The sequence below is a fragment of the Diabrotica virgifera genome, chromosome 2, assembly GCF_917563875.1.
Source record: "Diabrotica virgifera virgifera chromosome 2, PGI_DIABVI_V3a".
Taxonomy (NCBI): Eukaryota; Metazoa; Arthropoda; class Insecta; order Coleoptera; family Chrysomelidae; genus Diabrotica; species Diabrotica virgifera.
Genome location: NC_065444.1, coordinates 70011766 through 70032736, shown reverse-complemented (window position 1 = coordinate 70032736; position 20971 = coordinate 70011766). Strand labels below are relative to the sequence as shown.

The following is a 20971-nucleotide window of genomic DNA, read 5'->3' as shown; positions in this document are numbered from 1 at the left end:
AGTTACTCACCAATTTTTATGAAAATCGATGAAGGTTCAACGAAATCGGAGGTAAAACCTTCAGTGACTGCACTATAAATCGTACTAAAAACATTTACTTACATTTACAAATCAACTTACTTTATCTTACTTCCTTACAGATGTAAAATTAGAACTTAAAAACCTGTATTTCACTCCAAAAAACAAATCAAATCAACGGCAATAATCACTTAACTGACTTAACAGAAAATGCGCGGAAGTTGCGTGTTTTACTAACATAATTTTTTTTACAAGGGAGATACCTGCTTTTCTAGTATACATTTTAAAATTAGAAATCTACTTTAAATGACGTAATACTTATTTGTCGGATGGCTAGAATAGGCGAATGGCTAATGGATGGCAGTAAAATCTCAATTTAAGTAAAATTTGGAGTTACGCGGTTTTCTTGTGTCGACGACGTTATGTATTTGAAGATATCTGTAGGATTTAGTAGAATAGAATAGAATAGAAATATGCTTTATTGCCATGAAAAATTTTACAATTTTATCGACAAAGCTTATAAATAGTCAAAAAAACAGTAAAGATAGGTTTGGCGTTGTTTGTTATTTACTTTCGACTTTGATCCGAAACGGTTCTCTGTCCTAATTCTTAATAAGCCGTAATAATGTTAAAGTCAAAAACTGAAACTAGGAATATCAATTATATCAACTGATGCAATTTCATTGTTTTTAGGCCAAGAATTTAAGACAGGGAAAAAAGTACTTTAAACCTGGTTGTCCATTGACAAGGATCAAATGGTGGAGGCTTTGCCTGGATGAAGCGCAAACTGTCGACACTCCTGACCGTCTGGTGTCTGTGATGGCTAGGAAGATTGAAGCTGTTCATCGCTGGGCGGTGACTGGAACGCCCATTTCAAAGAACATATCAGGTAACATGAAATAGCAGAAGGTATCCGTTTAACCAAAACTTTAAACTTTGTTCTCAAACAAGAAGCAGAAGAAATGCGGTCAAGATCACTTATTACCAACAGAAAGAACATCGAACAATATTTTAGAAGTGTTTAAAAGTGCTAAATATTCTTGATGGAGCTTGTTTGGTTAAATACATTGTAAAAGTATTTAAAAAATGACAAAGTGGCGAAATGACGTTAAAAGCGTGAAAAAGGAAGTGCTAAAATCTTCAAGCTTTTTTGTCGTTTCAACGCTTTTTACAGAGTTTAGTGCTTATTAACGCTTTTACAATATTTTATGCGCTTTTGCTCGGTTAAAACATTGTAAAAGCGGCAAACAGGCATCAATAGCGACGAAACTTCACACTTTCTTCTTCACACTTTTTTGTTAAAAAATTCACACTTTCTCAACGCTTTAGCACTTATTAAAGCTTTTACAATATTTTATGCGCTTATTGTTCGATTAAAACATTGTGAAAGTGTTAAGAAGTGACAAAGTGTCGAAAAGGCGTCAAAAGCGACGCACAAGGGGGTTTTTCGTCGCTTTCCACATTATTTCAACGCTTTCTCGACATTGAACGCTTATTAAGGCTTTTGCAATGTTTTTAGATACTTGACATTCTTATTTTACTGACTAGTGACCTTGACTGTAGTTGTTGCGTTGCTTGTTTCGGAATTCGGACAAGTGTTTAGAATTATTACCTAACAGTACCTACATAAACATTTGCAGTTTACTATATTTCTAATGTTTGTAGATTTATACGGTTTAATAGATTACTTACAAATATCTCCCTATAAGGATCTTACTACATGGCAGAAGATCTTATACCAACCGTATTTAGTGGGCAACGAAGAACCACTGTTAAATTTTTTATCAACGATCCTGTGGAGAACGTCCAAAAAAGATGTAGCGGATCAAGTCGACATACCGAAACAAACCCACTTGCACCACACGCTGGACTTCTGTGCCGTGGAAAAGTATTTTTACAAGAGGGAACACGAAATCAGAGGCCGCTTTTTCGCGGAAAGATGTAATCGCTACGATCCTGCTATATGTCTCGATACTTTGGACAAGCAGGCTTTAAAAAAGATATTAGAACCAGTATTAACGTTGAGACAGATTTGCGTTACTATGACAACGCCTAAAGGTACTTTCTTAGCGTCAAGAAAAGAAGTGAAGTCAATGAAAGATCTGCTGGATGCTCTAATTTTGACCAGCACCAACGATACAGAAGACTGTTTGAGGCTAGTTATTTCGGCATATAACGGTATAGCCGGTATCCATTTGCTCCTTCAAAATCCACAAGAAGCTATAAATACGTACAGAGAAGTGTTACAGCTGGTCGCTAAATTTTCCGAGGAAAATAGTAAAATAAGACTTACCGTGGATAAACCACAAGTTATCCACACGTTGTATAATCTCGCAGAAGTGCTTGATATTTATCCACCGGAGCATCCTACCTTGCGGGACACCAGTTTGCGGAATGATTGCGAGGAAGTGGAGACGAAATATTTGGAGAAATTCATCTCTGAGGTTAGTATAATTTTATATAGGGTAATGTACTAATTTGGTACAGAAATGTACAGAAATTAGAATTTTTTTGTGTAGCATGAACCGTTCTCTCTGAAACAACGCTTGAAGCGACCGGCGATTTTGAATGTCTAGCAATTTTTTGTTATATCTATGCCTATTCTCACAGTTATATCTACACCTCCATATTTCGTTCTCACACACCGCTCCTAATATCTTGCGTAGCACCTTTCTTTCAAAAATCGATAGAGCGTATTCATCTATTTTAGTTAGCGTCCATGCCTGTGATCCATATGTGAAAACAAGAGACTATCAATGTTTTATACAGCCTTATTCGAGTTTTTTGAGACAGACGTTTGTTAGCTAAGTACTTTGATAGACCATGATAACACCTGTTTACAATTATTATTCACCTTTTTATTTCCCCTGATTTGTTATTATTAGGGTTAACCGATGTCCCTAGTTATATGAACTCTTTGACCGCTTCTAAGTTTTGGTCATTGATGATTAGATATGCGTCAACGTTTCTAGCTCTTGTGTTTGTGTTAATCTCCATGAATTTGGCTTTACTTTGATTTATATGTAACCCCATTCGTTCTGCTGCTTCTGCTAGCTCGGTTAGGATTTCAGCAGTTCTCGCCCTGGTTCTTGTTATAATATCCACGTCTCGACTTTTTCTAAGGCTACATTAAAAAGCTGTCACGCCAGCGCATCTCCCTGCCTTAACCGCCTATGTATTTCAAACGGGGTTGACGAGTCGTTTTGAATTTTTACTGCTAATAGCATCTTCGCCATTGTCACTTTTATCATACATACGAGTTTTTTGGAATTCCTAACTCATTCATAGCGTTGATAGTCTTAAGACTTGGTCTTAAGACACTGTCATATGCCGCTTTAAAATCGACAAAAATGTGGTACATATCTATGTTAAAATCTTGCGCTTTTTCGAGGATCTGTCGTAGTGTAAAGATTGGTCGTCCACGCCTGAATCCTGCCTGATAGCCTCCTAGAAACGTTTCGGTATAAGGCTTCAATCTTTCGTGCAAAATGTTTGACAATATCTTGTATGCTGTATTTAGGAGAGTTATTCCGCGGTAATTTTTGCATTCCAGTTGGTTTCCTTTTTTGTGTAACGGGTATATTAAGTCGAAGCTCCATTCTTTGGGCATTTGCTCCTCAGATCAAATTTTACAAACAATTTCTCGCATCACCTTGGTGCTCTGCTCTCCACCGTGCTTAAATAACTCTGCTGGGATGCCATCGCTGCCTGGGGATTCGTGGTACCTTAGTTTTTCTACAGATATTTTCACTTCTTCTACCGAGGGGGGTTCCACGAGTTCCTCATTTTGGTATTCCAGCTCTATGTTGTTAGTAGGTTCCCTTCCAGCAACTCTCGAAAGTGCTCTACCCATCGTAACAGGATAGTTACCTAATCGGAAGTTACCTTCTTTATCATTGCAATAGTTGATTCTCGGTTTGAATTCTTTTCTAATAATATTTATTTGATGATAGAACTTTCTTGTTTCTCCATGACTCATGACTTTCGAGCCGTTCTAATATGTCATTTTCTCCGAGTCTCGTTTCTTTTTTCGGTGTATGCGTTTTTCCTCTCTCCTTAAGTTTTTGTATATATCTATTGTTGTCCTAGTTTTTCGTTGTTGCATGGTCCTAAATGCCTCGTTCTTTTCATCTGTTATTTTCAGTCGTTTCTTTCTTGGTTTCGGGATATTCCTAATGTGCTTTTGGCTGCCAATTTCAGAGCCTCCTTGCAGTTGTTCCACATTTCCGTGCTTGACTGGTCGACTGTCCAGGTGTGTTCTAGGATTTCTTTTCTGGAACTGTTTCTCTATGTTTTCATTATTGAGCATATGTAAATTATATTTTACTTGTCTAGTGTCCCTTTTTTTTCTTGGAATTGGAAATTCTTTCTGGCCTGGCCCCTACCATGAAATGGTCTGAGTCAATATTTGCGCCTCTGTAACTTCTGACGTCCATTAAGTTTGTAAAGTAAAGCAACATGTCTCGCCCATCTTTATTTTTGCCTTGTAACACGTTCCATAATATCTTCCACTCCGGCTCGTCTTCGAACTTCCTTCTTTCTTACTCTACTTCTTAAGCTCTTCTCCATCTTTCGTAGTGTTCTTCTCAATTTTTCAGCTGATGTTTTTGTGATAGTTAAGGTTTCTGTTCCGTATTTGAGCACTGGTTGGACGCATTGGTTAAGAGCTTTTCTTTTTAAAATTCAAAATTTCAAAATGTCCAGAAGTGTTAACCGCAGAAACAGACGAGCCACTCTGCAGCGCTACTGAGTGGAGCCACAAAGTGGCTTAGACAGGCGATTTTGTAGCGCCAATGAATAACGGACGCCACTAGCAGAGAGGATCGGCGATGTCGCTCCTCTGGAATGGCACGTTTAATTTACATAAGGATTTACGGCTAATCATCGGAAGCTACTTTATGGCGCCACAGAGTAGTGCTGCAGAGTGGTTTGTCTGTTTCTGGGTTAATATACGTATAATTTCTTTTCAGTCGCACGCGGCGTTCGTGAATTTTCAGTCGCTTACGTTGGATATGGAAAAGTTGCAAAACCGTTTTTTGCTGAAAGATGGCCAGTGGTATTCAGATGGTTTAGAGTGGATAGTTCTGAATGGTTTTTCTAAAGAATTGCACGCCAAAATAAGTACAGCATGCAGTTCAGTGGGCATTCTAAATGAAGACAGGTATTTAGTACTATTGTCATTGGCCATTGTTATTTGTACAATAGGATGTTCACTAATTTTTAAATATAGTTAAATTCAATAGATTATAAGGTATATAAAACGTAGCAATCATAAAACTGTTTAAAAATGTATATTTTTTAAGGGGTCATATACGTTTCTCGGATTCAAAAAATCGATTTTATTTTTTTTGCTTATTTTAAAAGGTACATTTCTTAGAAACATTTTAAGACCAGAACGAGTTCGATATTCGAATTATTGACGAAGTTCCAGCTGCTTTAAACGGAACTAGTCGGGTCCCTCCGCAGGTCTTGCAAAACTTTAAACACGTTTTTCTCGAAATAGCATTTTTCATAACGGTGGGCATGATAACTGCTTAACCGTTCGTCCGATTAACTTCATTTTTGGCACACATATTCTAAATTAGATTCACTATCGTGCGACGAGAGCTTTTTTGATTAAATTTAACCATTTTCGAATAGCAATAAAAAATAGACAATTCTTTTGGTGAAAATTACGACTTTTTTTAAAATTTCGACCGTTTCCGTAATTAATTTTTTTTCTTAAATTCCTCTCGTCACACGAGAACTATGACTCTAAAAAATGATAACAAATAAACAATTTTTGTTTCAAATAAATATTACGAGCTAATTCATGCCCACCGTTTGACCTGAAAAAAAAACGTTCTACGCCACTGGACGCGGCCGCCATGTTTTTAATTATTTTTTTAACTTTTAACTTGTGCTCCTTAAGAGTCCACCTTTAAAATTTAAAAAAATGAAATCAATTAGCCCAATAGTTTTCGTACAATTTATCATTACATTTAGACTACTTTTTAAGCTCGAGAAACGTATATGACCCCTTAAGATAAATGAGTTCATAATGTTGATTTTCTTGGAGGCTAGAAAAACGGTACCCTGCAGCGAGGCTACGGTCTGTGACGTCAGCAGTTGTATCGTCTTTGACCGAGTACTAGTTTTGTATACTTATTTATTTACGAAGTGTATTTGAATGTGTGCAGTTCTTTACGTATTTAATTAGTAAAAATGAAACCAAATAAGTGGAGTTTTGTTCCTTGGTGTGTAAATATCTCTAAAAACAATTCTGACTAGATTTTTATACAGTTCCAGCTAATTTAAATCGTAAAAAGAAACGTAAAAAAGAAGTATGTATCTATCAATAAAAACCAAGCTTTTCTCTTGCGAAGATAACTTCTTTATTGTAAGTCATGGATCTTTTCTTAAATAAATGAGTTTTTAAATAAGTACATACTCATTTTTACCCAATTCTATATGTTTTAGATTTAGTTAGCTTGGTTATAAAAAAAATAAATTATAAAAATTCTTAATACATACAGCCGAAAACTTCGTATTTAGGACATCTAAATATCTGTTTCTAAATATCCAGGCAACGAAATGGTTAGCAAGAAAAATTTTTACAAAAATAAAAAGTACCCAGTTTATGATCTTTTTGTCTGAAGGTTTAAAAGACGTAACGTAGGTGTCCATAACGTATGGTGTCCATAATGTAGTAATAAAGTACATATTTATTACCGACAGCCCCTATAAACTAGACAGTAATTAAATTAGTAGGGCAAAATTTGGGGCAAATGCTATTTAAATGCATTCATTTTTTCGAATCCTGAGAAAACTAATAAATATTTTTGAACAATTTGAACGCAGAATTAAAGATTACATTATTACTGAGGGCCGAAAGTCCTCCTCATTCCTTTGAATGAAATATTTGAAATTAAAAATCACACTAAATTATCTCTTTTTTTCTCACCCCTGTACCTTATTAAAATAATCATTCCACTACTCTCTGGTTGATTTATTTCTTTACAAGATGACAAGAAATCAGACACCATTCACCATTGTTACATGTACAGTAGGTAGGTTAAGCGAATCAGCTATTTTAAAACCTTTCCTTTTATTTATTTATTTGTACTACCCAAAATATGTCCTTAGGAACAGTCTATCCACTTTAAACTAAACAAATTCACCATAAAACTCCACGTTAGTTCTGATAAAACAATAAGAGAACAACACACCCCATCCTCTTATCTATGGAACAAAATACAAAATAAAATGACCTGACTGAACTAACGTCAAACAGGTACCTAAACACTGTGGATGTGCTGTGGACATGGCATTTCGCGCGCTGGAGTATACGACTAGTGACGTCAGAAGCGTTTTCTTGAAATTTAAAATAAATTTTCTTAATATTTTAGACAATTATTCCTAGGGTGTTTCTTAATCGTTTTACATGTTTAAAATGACTATTAAATTTTTTGTGAACATCCCTATTGCTTGATGCTAAAAGGGCCAATATCAATTTCTTGCGTTTTGTTTTGTTAATATTAAATTAAAAGAATAGCAATACAAAAAAGCCAAAAATTGACATATGCCCTTTTAGAACCAAGCCGCAGATTTAATTTCTACATACTTTCTAGATGTAATATTACACTATTAAAAACAAACAGTAGTGACACTCTCATCGACGCCTTTAAAGTTTTTGAAGTCTCGTTTTGTAGAGGCAGCAATATCTTGTTATCTGTCATCTGAGGCTAAAAGTTACGACCGGACTAGCTCAGTGAGAAATCTTTCTGGCAATCAGATTAACTAAAAGCCCTATAGTAGGGCTTAGGGTTAGAAATATTAGACGAATTAAATAGGTCAAATAAATTATCAAATCTTTGAATGATCTCAGTAGCTTTAAGAGGCAACATATTAAAACGAATGTACAAGGTTAAACCAGCAGCAACTGTGCTACTACGCACTACCTCAGTTGCTAGTCAAACCTTCAAAATTGAAAGTATACAGAAGCGCAGTGAGTTCTGTGACTTTCGCCGCAATCTGTCTGTGCGGAAAAATGCGGGACTTCATCAAGGTCGCAGAGTGTCATTCATCATCATCATCCAGCCTTCTGCATCCAAAGTTGAACGTAGGCTTCCCCTAATTTCTTCCAGTTTTGTCGATCTTGGGCTTCCTGTAACCAATTCCCAGCAATCCTTTTGACGTCGCCGCGTCGTCTGTCCATCGTGTAGGTGGTCTACCTCTACTTCCGTCTGCTCTTGGTCTCCACACTGTAATTTTTTGGGTCCACCTCCCGTCCTTCATTCTGGCTACATGGCCAGCCGAATTCCACCTCAGCCATGCTACTTGCTCTGTGACATCTGTGACGCCTGTTCTTCTTCTGATTTCTTCGTTTCTGACCCTGTCTCTGAGAGTCAGTCCAAGTAGTGACCGTTCCATTCTTCTTTGGGCCACTCGAAGTTTGGTTGCTGTGGCCTGGGTTAATGATAATGTTTCGGCGCAGTAAGTCATGACTGGAAGCACACATTGGTCGAAAGTCTCCTTTTTTAAATAATTTGGCAAGTTGCTCTTAAAGATGTCTGATAGAGCTCCACATGCGACCCATGCTAAGGTGATCCTTCTTTGTAATTCGGAAGTTTGATTGTACCTGGAAATTTAGATTTTATGCCCTAAGTATTTATATTTATGGACCAATGCTATTCCGTTGACGTCTACTTTTGGATTTTCGCTTGGTACCAGGTTTATCATGTATTGTGTTTTTCCAAAATTTATGTTTAAAGCAACTTTCTTACAGGCGGCATCTAACTCAGTAAACATAGTTCTAATCTCTTCTAAGTTGTCTGTTATAAGAACTATGTCGTCTGCGAATCGTAGGTGGGAAAGCCTTTCGCCGTCGACATTTATTCCTTTGACGTCCCACTCCAATTGTTTAAAAGCATGTTCAAGTACTGCCGTAAAGAGTTTGGGAGATAACGTGTCTCTCTGTCTAATTCCTCTTTTGATTTTTATAGATTTGGTATCTTTGTGTAATCAGACGGTCATGGTTGCATTATTGTATATGTTCGCTATCAACGCTCTCATTATGCTGTTAATTTCTATCTTATCAAACGCTTTGCGAAAGTCTACGAGAGTCTAGGACCAATGGTCGGTTGTATTCGATAGATTTTAATTCCTTTTATGCAGTGTAGGTGGTCGTTAGTGTTAAAGTTTTTCCTAAAACCTGCCTGTTCTCTAGGTTGGTAAAAATCTAATTTTGTTTCCAGTCTATTTGTTATTATTCTTGTGAATAACTTGTAGAGGTGATCTAGTAGACTTATGGGCCGGTAATTCTCGAGGTCTGTTGGATCTCCCTTTTTGTGTAATAAGATGGTGAGTGCACTGTGCCATCTTGTAGGTGTTTCACTTTGGTGCAGACATAAGTTGAACAGTTCCTTTATGTTGTTTAAAAGTCTATCTCCTCCATTCTTTACGGCTTCTATAACGATAATGTCTTCCGGAGCTTTATTTCTTTTCATTTTCCTCAATGCGTTCCTGATTTCGTCTGTTGATATATCAGGCATCAATTCCGATCCTTAGTTGACTAATCTTTTTCCTGAATCTTCTAGTGGCTCATCATGGTTTCGTTGGCTGTTGTATAGTTCTGTATAGAAGTCTTCTACTACCCTTAGTAATTCATCTCTCTTGGTGATGATATTTTCATCTCTATCCTTTAATTTCGTTATTTCTTTTATTATATCTTCAACTGTTTGTTGAATTTGTTCGTTTTTATATTTTCAGTTGTCCGTCCTAATCGATTTTTGTATTCTTTTACTTATCTCTAAAAAAAAAGAATAGAGAGTGTCATTACTGTTTGTTATATATACTGGGGTAATATACTCATATATATTTTTTATATTATTTATGTGTTTAGAGACGTCAATGACGGGACTCTTCTTCAACTCCTATACAATTGGGACAATACTCTGTCGATGTTGAGGGAGGAATTGTTCAGCGCCGTTACCAATCTCTACGAGTACAATCCGGACAGCATTCATAAAATTGTCATTGAGAGGTCTTTGGTGACCAAGGCAATGAACTGTCATTTGCGACCGCAGAAAAAACGAGAAAAATCGACGAAGAAGTGTCCGGTTTGTGTCTCTAATAATTGTTTGAAGAGGTATGAGTTAAAATTGTTTAATATGACACAAAGGACGGAGACGTTCGAAGAGATGTCGTTGAAAGGTGACTGGAAGCCGACGTACCCAGAAATCGTCATGCAATGTAAGTAAAGTACATACTTTGACCTAGTGAAAAAAGGGTATTGAAACGTGACAGATACGAAATGTGACATGAGAACCCTTGACTTATGATATATGTCCCGACTGCCTGTCTTCGGTATTTCTGCCCATTTCTTCTTTTTCTTTTTCTTGACTGGCTTTACAACTCGAGGTGAGTCATCACCGCATCCACTATAGCCCAGATCTTCTACGATCTTGCGCTTCCATTTCTCATTGTTGTACCCCAATCCTAGATAAATCGGCTTCCACATCATCGTTCCATCTTTTTCTGGGACGGCCCACTGATCTTCTATCGTCTGGTCTCTCAAAGGTACTGTCTTTAACATTCTGTCTTCCTCTCACCTTACCACATGACCTGCCCATCTTATCCGGTTAGCTTTTATATGTCTGACAATGTTTTAAGTACCATACAGAGTCATCAATTCAGCATTACAGCGCCTTCTCCACTCTCCTCTCACTCATCTCTTTTATGGCCAAATATCAGTCTGAGAACCTTCCATTCAAATACCAGCAGCTTATTTATTTCACGCTGATGTAAAGTCCATGTTTCGCTTCCATATGTAACAACTGGGCGAATAATAATTGACATGTACAGTCTTAATTTAAATTTTCTTTTCAGCAACTTAGATCTTGATAATGATGATAGGGAGTATAATGGTCTATTCCCCGCACCTATCCTTGCTGAGACCTCTTTTTGTGTGGTTGTCTCTGTCATTACCGCCCCCAGATAATTAAACTCTTTTTACCACTTCTAAAGTTGTGGTCATTAATATTTATGTTCTGCCTAACTCTTGGTCTTTTTATGGCATTTTGGCATTTTTATGTCGACAATCAAAGCTTTATATTGCATTCTTTGTATTTTAGCATTACACAACATCCTAAAACTACAAAATGCAAATCAAGAATTCATTAAAGATGGCGGGACACAAATTAATATGATTAACACCATGAAAAAGGAGTTTAAGGTATGTTAGTTGATATATACAGGGTGGGGCTTTAGTGCGATGAAGTCCAATTACTCGTTTGTCGTAAGAGATACCAAAAAAGTTATTTAGGTAAAAGTTGGAGCACAGATCGGACCATAATTTAAAAATATTTTCAAATATACATGGCCACCCGTATTGACAGGGTGACACAAACTTATGTTTTTTTTTTAAATGGAACATCCTGTACAATTTTACATTTTTGGATTCTTTTCGATGTTGTCGTTCTTAAAATATAAGGTTTTGTAATATTATAAAAGTTAATTTAAAAGATAATTACATTTTTCTACTTAACCTGTAGAATTGTAGTGATTTGATATCAAAATTTCTATTTATGTTCAAACGATTTTTAATATAGTCTACTATTGTTAAAAATTATTAATATAGCGAAATGTTTAACTTTAGTATACAGGGTTGGTCGAAACTCGGGAGTGAATATGTTTCCAGTTTTCTTAAATGGAACACCCTGTATGTAGTATTGTATTAAAATGATATTTTATGGTACTTGTTTATTTCTTAAGCATTCTCTATACAGAAGTACCTAATTTGTGAGTTATTCGTGATTCTTTATGAAAAACATTAAATTGCAATAACAACAATTACGGGAAATTTTATTAGGTGGCCGTGAAAATATTCAATCAAAAATTATTTTTCAAAAAAATACATATTTGTACACTGATTATTAATTTAATAATATTGGATGAGATGTCAAAACACCTACGTAAATAAGATTTTTGGTGCGTAAAATATTAATAAAAACATACAATACTCTACCTAGTTAGCTATGACACTAAAATTGCTTAAACATTTGACATTATAATATTTTTATAGTTCCAGTTGCTTTGTTACCATTACTAATATGAATTTTTCTAATGAGGAACTGATAAATATGATTTTTGTGCTAGTAGAGTATAACAAAAATGTGCTTCTAGCAATAAGAATTTTTCATCAGCAATTCCCTGATAGACGACAACCAAGAAGAGAAACTTTTGAATGTATACTAAAACGGTTTCAACAGACTAGACACTTAAATTATAAGAACGGTCCTACTAATATGCAGATCCTCAGTTACGCTAAGGATTACATTTTATTCATTTACAATAGTTTTTATTCCATCAGATTTCTCGTAATCTAAGTGTCTAGTCCGTTGAAACCGTTCTAGAAAACTTTCAAAAGTTTACTAGAACGAATTACTCTAGAAATTGAGTGTATGATCGAAAGAGGAATGTAAGATATAAATTTAGAAGAAGTATAAAAGTTAACTGTTGTTACTTATTCAACAAATTGGTTGGCTAAACGGTCTTAAACGTAAGGCCAAAATAAAATTCTCTTACAATTCATTTCTTATTTGTAGGAACTGCGAAAGTTCTGGACATACTTAGATCAACAGATTTGCGCTATGGATGAATTGGACATCTGCAAAGTGCGGTTGCAGCTCAAGCCTGAGGAAGAAGAAAAAGAAAGAAGTAACAATATTTTAAAAAATTTAACGTATGAATTACAGAATAAACATGAAACCATACATTTACTCAGTGTTCATGAGGTAAGTTTTAGAAACTTAATAAAACAAGCGTTTTTTCACTTGTTGCTATTTCTTCAGCTTGATTATCAGTTGATGTTACTACAAAACGATGTTAGTGATAATACAAGAAAGTTAGAGAAGCTTTTGGGTACTCAGAGTTACTTAGAGACCCTAAGGAAGCAACAGTATGAAGGCCAGAGTCCAGATCCTTGTCCTATTTGCCACAATCAACTGGAAAGACATTGGAGTATCTTATCCTGTGGTCATTGCTACTGTTTGGAGTGTATACATGTGATTTTAGAACAGGTAACAATGAATTATAATATAATTTTTTTCTTCTTCTTCTTATATTAGGTCTCTTGACATGTTCTTAACCGAATTTGAGCTTGTATTCGTAGCTGTGATGTTGACTGCCAGCTATCTTGTCACCTTTTAAAGGGTCTTCTTATTATTGGTCTCTTGCCTGTTGGCTTTGAATTTCTGGCTATACTGGCTATTCTCTCGCTGTCCAACGTTCTCATTTCTGATGTTCTCAGTATCCTCTTTATTTCTGCTGTGTCACATCTTGTTTCTATCGCCTACGTCATGATCGACCTTACACATGATTTGTATATGCGTACTTTCCCTTCCAGCCTCATATCTTTATTTCTCCAGATGACATCACTCAGATATCCTGACACGTAATTGGCTTTATTTGCTTGCTTTCGGACGCTCTCTTTAATATCTTCATAACTACATATTTCGACTCCTAGATATTCGAATCTCGAAACTTGTTCAATTAGTTCGTTGTTAATTACTATTTTGCATCTTATCGGTTCCCTTGACACTATCAGGGATTTGGTCTTAGCTGTTGATATTTTTATGCTGTAGTTCTTCGCCATTGTATTGAAAGTTTGTGCCATTCTCTGTAGATTATCCTCGTTATCGGAGATTAAGATTGCGTCGTCAGCATAACAGAGGATTTTTAAAACGTTTTTATATACTTGGCTTGGTCGTTGTCACTGTCTCCGCAAATTTTGTAATACATTTTAAAAATAGTTCTAGGCTACCTAGGTACCTGAAATTTTCAGAATAGCTCAGATCTAACTAACAATGCAATATTTAACTTTAACTGCTATTATACAGGGTGATTGATTAGTGGGCTAAAGCTCCGTCGATCCGCTATAGTAAAGAATAGCGATAAAAGTTAATAAAAAAAATTGTAGCCAACTTTGAGCTTCACATTACAAAATTAGTTAGAATGTTACAGGGTGTTCAATAACATAGTGGCAGACCAAACTTATGTTTTTTTAAATGGAACATCCTATATTTTATTTTATATTCGAAATGATCTCAACTTCTCCATTACAAAAATATAAAGGTTTGGTATGTTATACAGGGTATTCACAAAGATATAACAAAATTTTTTATGAAAATCGTAACAAGTTCAACTCCCTGTATAAATAAAAATAAGCACAACGGCAATGGTTTATTGATGCCATATTTTTTTATTTATTGTCAAAATTTTCATAAATGATTGATATTTCTAATTTTCTTTATATTGAATACAGGCTGAGTCCAACCGCAAGTACATTATTTCTCAGTAATTTTAAATGAAACACCCTGTATTTTATATAACTATCGAAAAGTACTATTACCTTACTTTAATTTTTATATACCATTCCCTATGTCTAATTGATTAGTTTTTGAGAGCAAATTATTAATTACGGGTCTAAATCTTTCCAAATTTTACGTAAGCCATGACTGAATTGTCCAAAATTGACAATTTACGATTACTGATTATCAATATCTAATCAAAGTTGGCTACAATTTTTGATATTAACTTTTATTGCTATCTATTACTATAACGAATCTAAGGAGCTTTACCCCACTAATCAATCACCCTGTATGGATAAATCGATTTTTTTTTAAATGAATAACCATTTTCAATTTCGTTGCAAAACGAAAATACAGCCGAACCATATTCTAGTCCAATCAGAGAGTGCAGCAAGCACCTCTACCGGTTTTGAAACTTATTAGTCTCTCATCAGGAGGCACATATGCTGCTCTCCCCGATCCAACCAAAACAAACCCCAGCGTGCAGTCCCGGATTGCAACGAACGAAATGGCATAAATGCTCTAGCGGCAACTGCTAGCAAAAAGACTAAGTTTTCACTCTAATGGCATATAAAACAACATAATGCTATTCTACATCCCACCAGAATGAAAACAATGGGAACCTTCTCTGGTTACACCTCCGAGACTTCTACAATTTGCAAGCCATACGGATGCTGAGACTAAGGAAGCTGAGGGAATTCTGCAATTTACAATTCACGTCCCATCTGCTCAGCGCGGTAAAGTTCCAACGAGAATAGTTCCCTTCGTACTCCAATCAGAGTAAATGTAAATCAAAAATGAATAACCATTTTCAATTTCGTTGCAAAACGAAAATACAGCCGAACCATATTCTAGTCCAATCAGAGAGTGCAGCAAGCACCTCTACCGGTTTCGAAACTTATTAGTCTCTCATCAGGAGGCACATATGCTGCTCTCTCTGATCCAACCAAAACAAACCCCAGCATGCAGTCCCGGATTGCAACGAACGAAATGGCATAGATGCCCTAGCGGCAACTGCTAGCAAAAAGACTAAGTTTTCACTCTAATGGCATATAAAACAACATAATGCTATTCTACATCCCACCAGAATGAAAACAATGGGAACCTTCTCTGGTTACACCTCCGAGGCTTCTACAATTTGCAAGCCATACGGATGCTGAGACTAAGGAAGATGAGGGAATTCTACAATTTACAATTTACTCTCTGATTGGACTAGAATATGGTTCGGCTGTATTTTCGTTTTGCAACGAAACTGAAAATGGTTATTCATTTTTGATTTACATTTACTCTGATTGGAGTACGAAGGGAACCATTCTCGTTGGAACTTTACCGCGCTGAGCAGATGGGACGTGAATTGTAAATTGTAGAATTCCCTCATCCTCCTTAGTCTCAGCATCCGTATGGCTTGCAAATTGTAGAAGCCTCGGAGGTGTAACCAGAGAAGGTTCCCATTGTTTTCATTCTGATGGGATGTAGAATAGCATTATGTTGTTTTATATGCCATTAGAGTGAAAACTTAGTCTCTTCGATTTTTTTTAATTTCAAACTATGTATTTTGAAAATGTGACTAATGCAATGTTATTTTAAAGTACGTTAATAAATCAATATAGTAGTTAAATTTTATCTTTTCCCATGTGGCACGATTCATTTTCAAACAAATTAAATCAATACATAAAGTGAAACGTACGCCGATGTGTGTAGTATATAGTATAGGGTATACAAACTGTATGTACACATCGACGTTAGTTTCACTTTATGTTTTGACTTAAATTGTTTGAAAATGAATCGTGACGCATGGGAAAAGTTAGAGTGGACGAACAATATCTACAAATTGATGGTGGGTCAGTGGCATTAGACTGCAGATCGAGAGGTCCCTAGTTCGAACCCGGCTGTTGCGTATCTTTTTTTAATTTATTTAATAAATAATTAAAAGTTGATATACTTAAAATTCCTATTTTATAAGTTAATTATTATATATAAATATTATATATACTATTTTAAACAACCGTGGTATTATAAAAAGTACTTTTTTTATACTAGTGTAATTTTTGGAATTATAATTTTAACAGGTAATACACCTACTAAAAATTCATATTTTATTCTTTCGAAACATGGTGTGTCCTGTATATAACAAAACCGTGTTATTATAAAAGTACTTTTTTATAGTGTAATTTTTGGAGTTTGAAGCATTTTATATCGTCAAATTATTTTATATTCTCTCCTATAAATAATAAAAACGTTTTATTATAAAAAACTTCTTTTTTATTAAAGTGTATTTATTATTTGTTTTTCTGCCATATTATATCATTTTCCTGTACTTTTAATGTTTTCTATGATTTTGTCCATTACTAAATTAAAAAACAATGGGCTCTAGCTATCCCATTGTCTGATTCCTGAGTTGGTTTATACTTCCGATGTTCATTCTCGAGTTTTATTCTGGTTTTATTCTTCGTATTAATGTCTTTAATTATCCTTATCATCTTGTTGGGCTGATTTTTCTCCTTCAGCAATCTTAGCACATCTTCTAATCTTACACAATCGAAAGCTTTAGTCAGATCTATAAAGCACATAAATGCTGGTTTATTATGTTCCAGTGCCTTCTCAGCAATTTGTCTGGCTATGAATATGGCGTCTATTGTGGACCTATTTTTTTTTTTTTTTTTTCGAAAACCTTGTTGTTCCTCACTAATTGTGTATTCTTTATTTATTTTATCGGCAAGTATTTTTGTTAAAAGTAATTTTTTACTAAAGTTTATTAATGTTCGTATACCTTCGTTTAGGTTTCAGAAGACTGTATAACCTGTTCTGTATGCAGAAATAGGCAGTTTTACCACGAAGTCTCATACATTAATGCCGGAGAAACAGTTAAAAACAACTCTGTACAAATAAAGGGTAGTTACTCCACGAAGATAGCACAAATAGTTAAAGTGTTAATGGAATTGAAGAAAGAAGACAAGGACGCCAAAGTGTTGCTTTTTTCGTCATGGAAAAAGGTTTTGGATGCTGTAAAGCAAGCTCTAGATAAGAACGACATTTCATGTGAATTGGCACTGTCTAATAACTTAGACGTCAAAATTACAAGCTTTAAGGTTAGTATTAATGTTAAGGTTAATTATACAGCAACCGCCACGCTATTAGACATACGCGTACATTGAGCTAATACGGTCATGGACCCTTCACTTGTTGCACTGTTTACTTTGATGTCTAGTGACGTCTAGAACGTCAGAAAATGTATCGAAACCAATATAAACATAGGTAGTTGACAGTTCATATAACAGCGTTATTTGAAGTTTATTCGCTCCGTGCATGACTAACGCGACACCTAGCGTAGTCGCCTGAAATTTTTGGCGATCACAATTTGACGTTAAACATATGATACACATGACATATTTGACGTTAATGTAATATTTTATTTACCATGTTTGATACAATTTATTATACAAACAATAAGTTCGAGTGTCATAAAACAATACAATTTATACAAACAATAAATACTTACATCTCAATGCAAGTATGTGGCTGCTACAAGAATTGTTGAAAACAGGTTTAAGTACTCCCCTAGACTTAAATGTACTATTAAGTGAGGATAACATTAAAATTTTTAAACTAATTATGACATTTCTTCAAAAAATTAAATTAAAAGTGTGAATGTAAAACTAATCGTTTGAATGAATAGGTATTTCCTTTGTATTATGTAATGTATGAATGAGATATTTCCTGTAATTAATTATATTATTTTGTAACCTATGTATGTTTGAAAAAAATTATATATTAAAAAAAAGAATAAAAAAAATAATAAAAAAAAATAAAAAAAAAAATAAATAAATCACTAAGAGGTTCTAAATCTCCGCGAGGATGAATCGGATTTAGTTCTTACCGTAGTAAAAAAAAAAACAAAAAAAAACAAAAAAACAAAAAAAAACAAAAATTAATATAGTTGTATTTATTAACATAGTAAGTAGGCATAGTAAGTAGGCATTGTTATTTGTAAGCTGTATTTTTTATTATTCTTTATTTTTAAGTGTATACTGGGCAATTTTATACTTATGAACGAATAATAATTTTATATGTAGTTACGTGGCTAAAGGTTCTGAACCAAGGCCAGAATAAAAAAAAAAAAAAGTTCGAGTGTCAAATGAACGTCAAATTAAAAAGCGGACATTTAAACGTTCTCTAAAGACAATATCAATTTTACGGGATTTTCTTCACTTTTTAGTTATAGTTTAGTTGTCGTTGTTAACATTAATTATGTGTACATCGAAAGCAATTAGGCCGTGTGATTTATTATTGCCAAATTTTAACATTAGCTGGGTCTATTGAACTATTAATTTTGTGGTGTGTATGTAACACAAAATGGAAATAGATGACGATAGGAAGCTACCACCAGATCGGGGAAGGAAAGAAAGTCAGTATGAAAATATAAATATAAATAATAAAAATCAAAACGGCATAAATAAGAAGGTAAGCGTAATATCTATTGAAAATAGTATATTGTACAACAAGAGAGAGAAAATACATATTTCTCACGAGCGGAGAAGTTTGTTGGCACGAGCCGAGGTACGAGGCGAGCGCCGCATCAAGCGAGGGAGAAATATATCGTTTTCTCCCGTGTTGTACACTGTACTTTTCTATGAATGCATGTTTGTCAAGAGTTCAAACTTCAAAATTAAATAATTTAGGTGCTTTTATATAGATTATATGCCAAGATTGAAATAAAATACATATTATACACATATGTATGTAGGTATTTAATATTCTTAATATTTATACAGGGTGTCCAGAAACTCTACCGACAAACGAAGACAGAAGATTCTTCAGATAATTTAAGACAATTTAACCCAATTCACTTAGTCCGAAAATGCTTCCTAAGGGAGCTAGAGCTCTTTGAAGATGGCGTCTTGTAATGAGTTTTTCTTAAATATCTCCAGAATGCTTCTGTTTGGAAAAACAAAAATTTGTACGCGTATTTATCTTCCAGAGATAAATCTATTCCATCCATTACCAATTTTTAGTACCGATCATAGGCGTCCGTTTTGGGGAGGGTAACGGTTATTTTGCCGCATAACTTTTTTGTCTTTAATTTTTAAGAATTTTTGACTCTGAATTATTAAATTGTGAGGTATTCTAGTACTAAAAGGTACTCTTGCTTTAAGTCGATAGGATACACCGTTTTCTAGAAAATTTAAAAAAAAATTTCAAAAAAACCTATTTAGAAAGACGAAAACTGGTACATTTATTTATATTCCAGAGATGAATCGATTTCATTAATTGCGAATTTCTAGTACCGGTCATAGGCGTTCGTTTTGGGTAGGTCAACAGTTATTTTATAGCATAACTTTTTGTCTTTAATTTTTAAGCGTTTTTGAGACTAGATTATTAAATTATGATGTATTCGAGTACTAAAAGTTACTCTTGATTTAAGTTAGTAAAATACATCTTTTTTTTGAAATTTTTTTTCAATTTTTTTTTCAAATTACACAAACGAAAAACTTTCAAATCGATTTTTCTAGAAAACGGTGTATCTTACCGACTTAAGGGGCTATCCTAGTGTGAAAGTACGAAATACATATACTTTTTTTGAGAATTTCTAAAATAAAAAGTACTGTTCCAATTGTTTTGAAAATTTATATGAGCATTTATTATAAAAAGAAGTACATGTAAAACAATTTTTATAAAAAAATATTAAAAATTAAACTATTTATGCGCTATCTACTGGCACCGTGAAAATAAAAACATAGCTCCTCTGCTGCAGTGATTGGAACTAATCGAGATTCTGAAACATAAAATTTTAAAGTGATTATTGAAATATAAGATATTTCCTATACCATCAACTAGGATTTTTGAAAAATATTAAAATTTGGAAAAATGACGCAGTGTTGAAAAAAAAAATTCAAAAGTAGCTAAAACATTTTCAGTTTCAAAAACCGCCAAATTGACATTTTTATCCGATCAAAAAACCCCTAGTTGATGGTATAGAAAAAACATATTTCAATAATAACTTTGAAATTTTATGTTTCAGGATCTGTATTAGTTCCAATCACTGCAGCAGTGGAGCTATGTTTTTATTTTCACGCTGCCAGTAGATGGCGCATAAATCGTTTAATTTTGAATATTTTTTTATGAAAATTATTTTACATGTTACTTTTTATAATAAATTCTCATGCAAATTTTCAAAAAAATTGGCACAGCACTTTTTATTTTAGAAATTCCCAAAGAAGTATATGAATTTCGTACTTTTACACTAGGATAGCCCCTTAAAGCAAGAGTACCTTTTAGTACTAGAATACCTCACAATTTAATAATCCAGTGTCAAAAATGCTTAAAAGTTAAAGACAAAAAAGTTATGCGATAAAATAACCGTTGCCCTACCCAAAACGGGCGCCTATGACCGATAGGTACTAGAAATTCACAATGGATGGAGTCTATTCATTTCTGGAAAGTAAATATGCATACCAATTTTTGTTTTTCTAAATAGAAGCGTTCTGAAGGTATTTAAGAAAAACTAATTACATGACGCCATCTTCAAAGAGCTCTGGCTCTTTTAGGAAGCATTTTCGGACTAGATGAATTGGGTTAAATTGTCTTAAAATTATCTGAGGAAT

The 20971-nt window shown here is 34.3% G+C and overlaps 1 protein-coding gene across 2 annotated transcripts in view; it reads left to right on the top strand.

The window, feature by feature from the left end:
- Nucleotides 1-20971, top strand: part of LOC114343410 (E3 ubiquitin-protein ligase SHPRH) — a 47243-nt gene that overhangs the window by 20881 nt on the left and 5391 nt on the right. For both annotated transcript variants that reach the window (XM_028294229.2, XM_028294228.2), the window contains exons 5-12: nucleotides 712-907; nucleotides 1684-2462; nucleotides 4989-5179; nucleotides 9902-10251; nucleotides 11133-11233; nucleotides 12606-12794; nucleotides 12852-13079; nucleotides 17150-17458. In XM_028294229.2, the coding sequence (XP_028150030.1) occupies nucleotides 712-907; nucleotides 1684-2462; nucleotides 4989-5179; nucleotides 9902-10251; nucleotides 11133-11233; nucleotides 12606-12794; nucleotides 12852-13079; nucleotides 17150-17458 (2343 nt within the window). The remainder of the gene's footprint in view (nucleotides 1-711; nucleotides 908-1683; nucleotides 2463-4988; nucleotides 5180-9901; nucleotides 10252-11132; nucleotides 11234-12605; nucleotides 12795-12851; nucleotides 13080-17149; nucleotides 17459-20971) is intronic.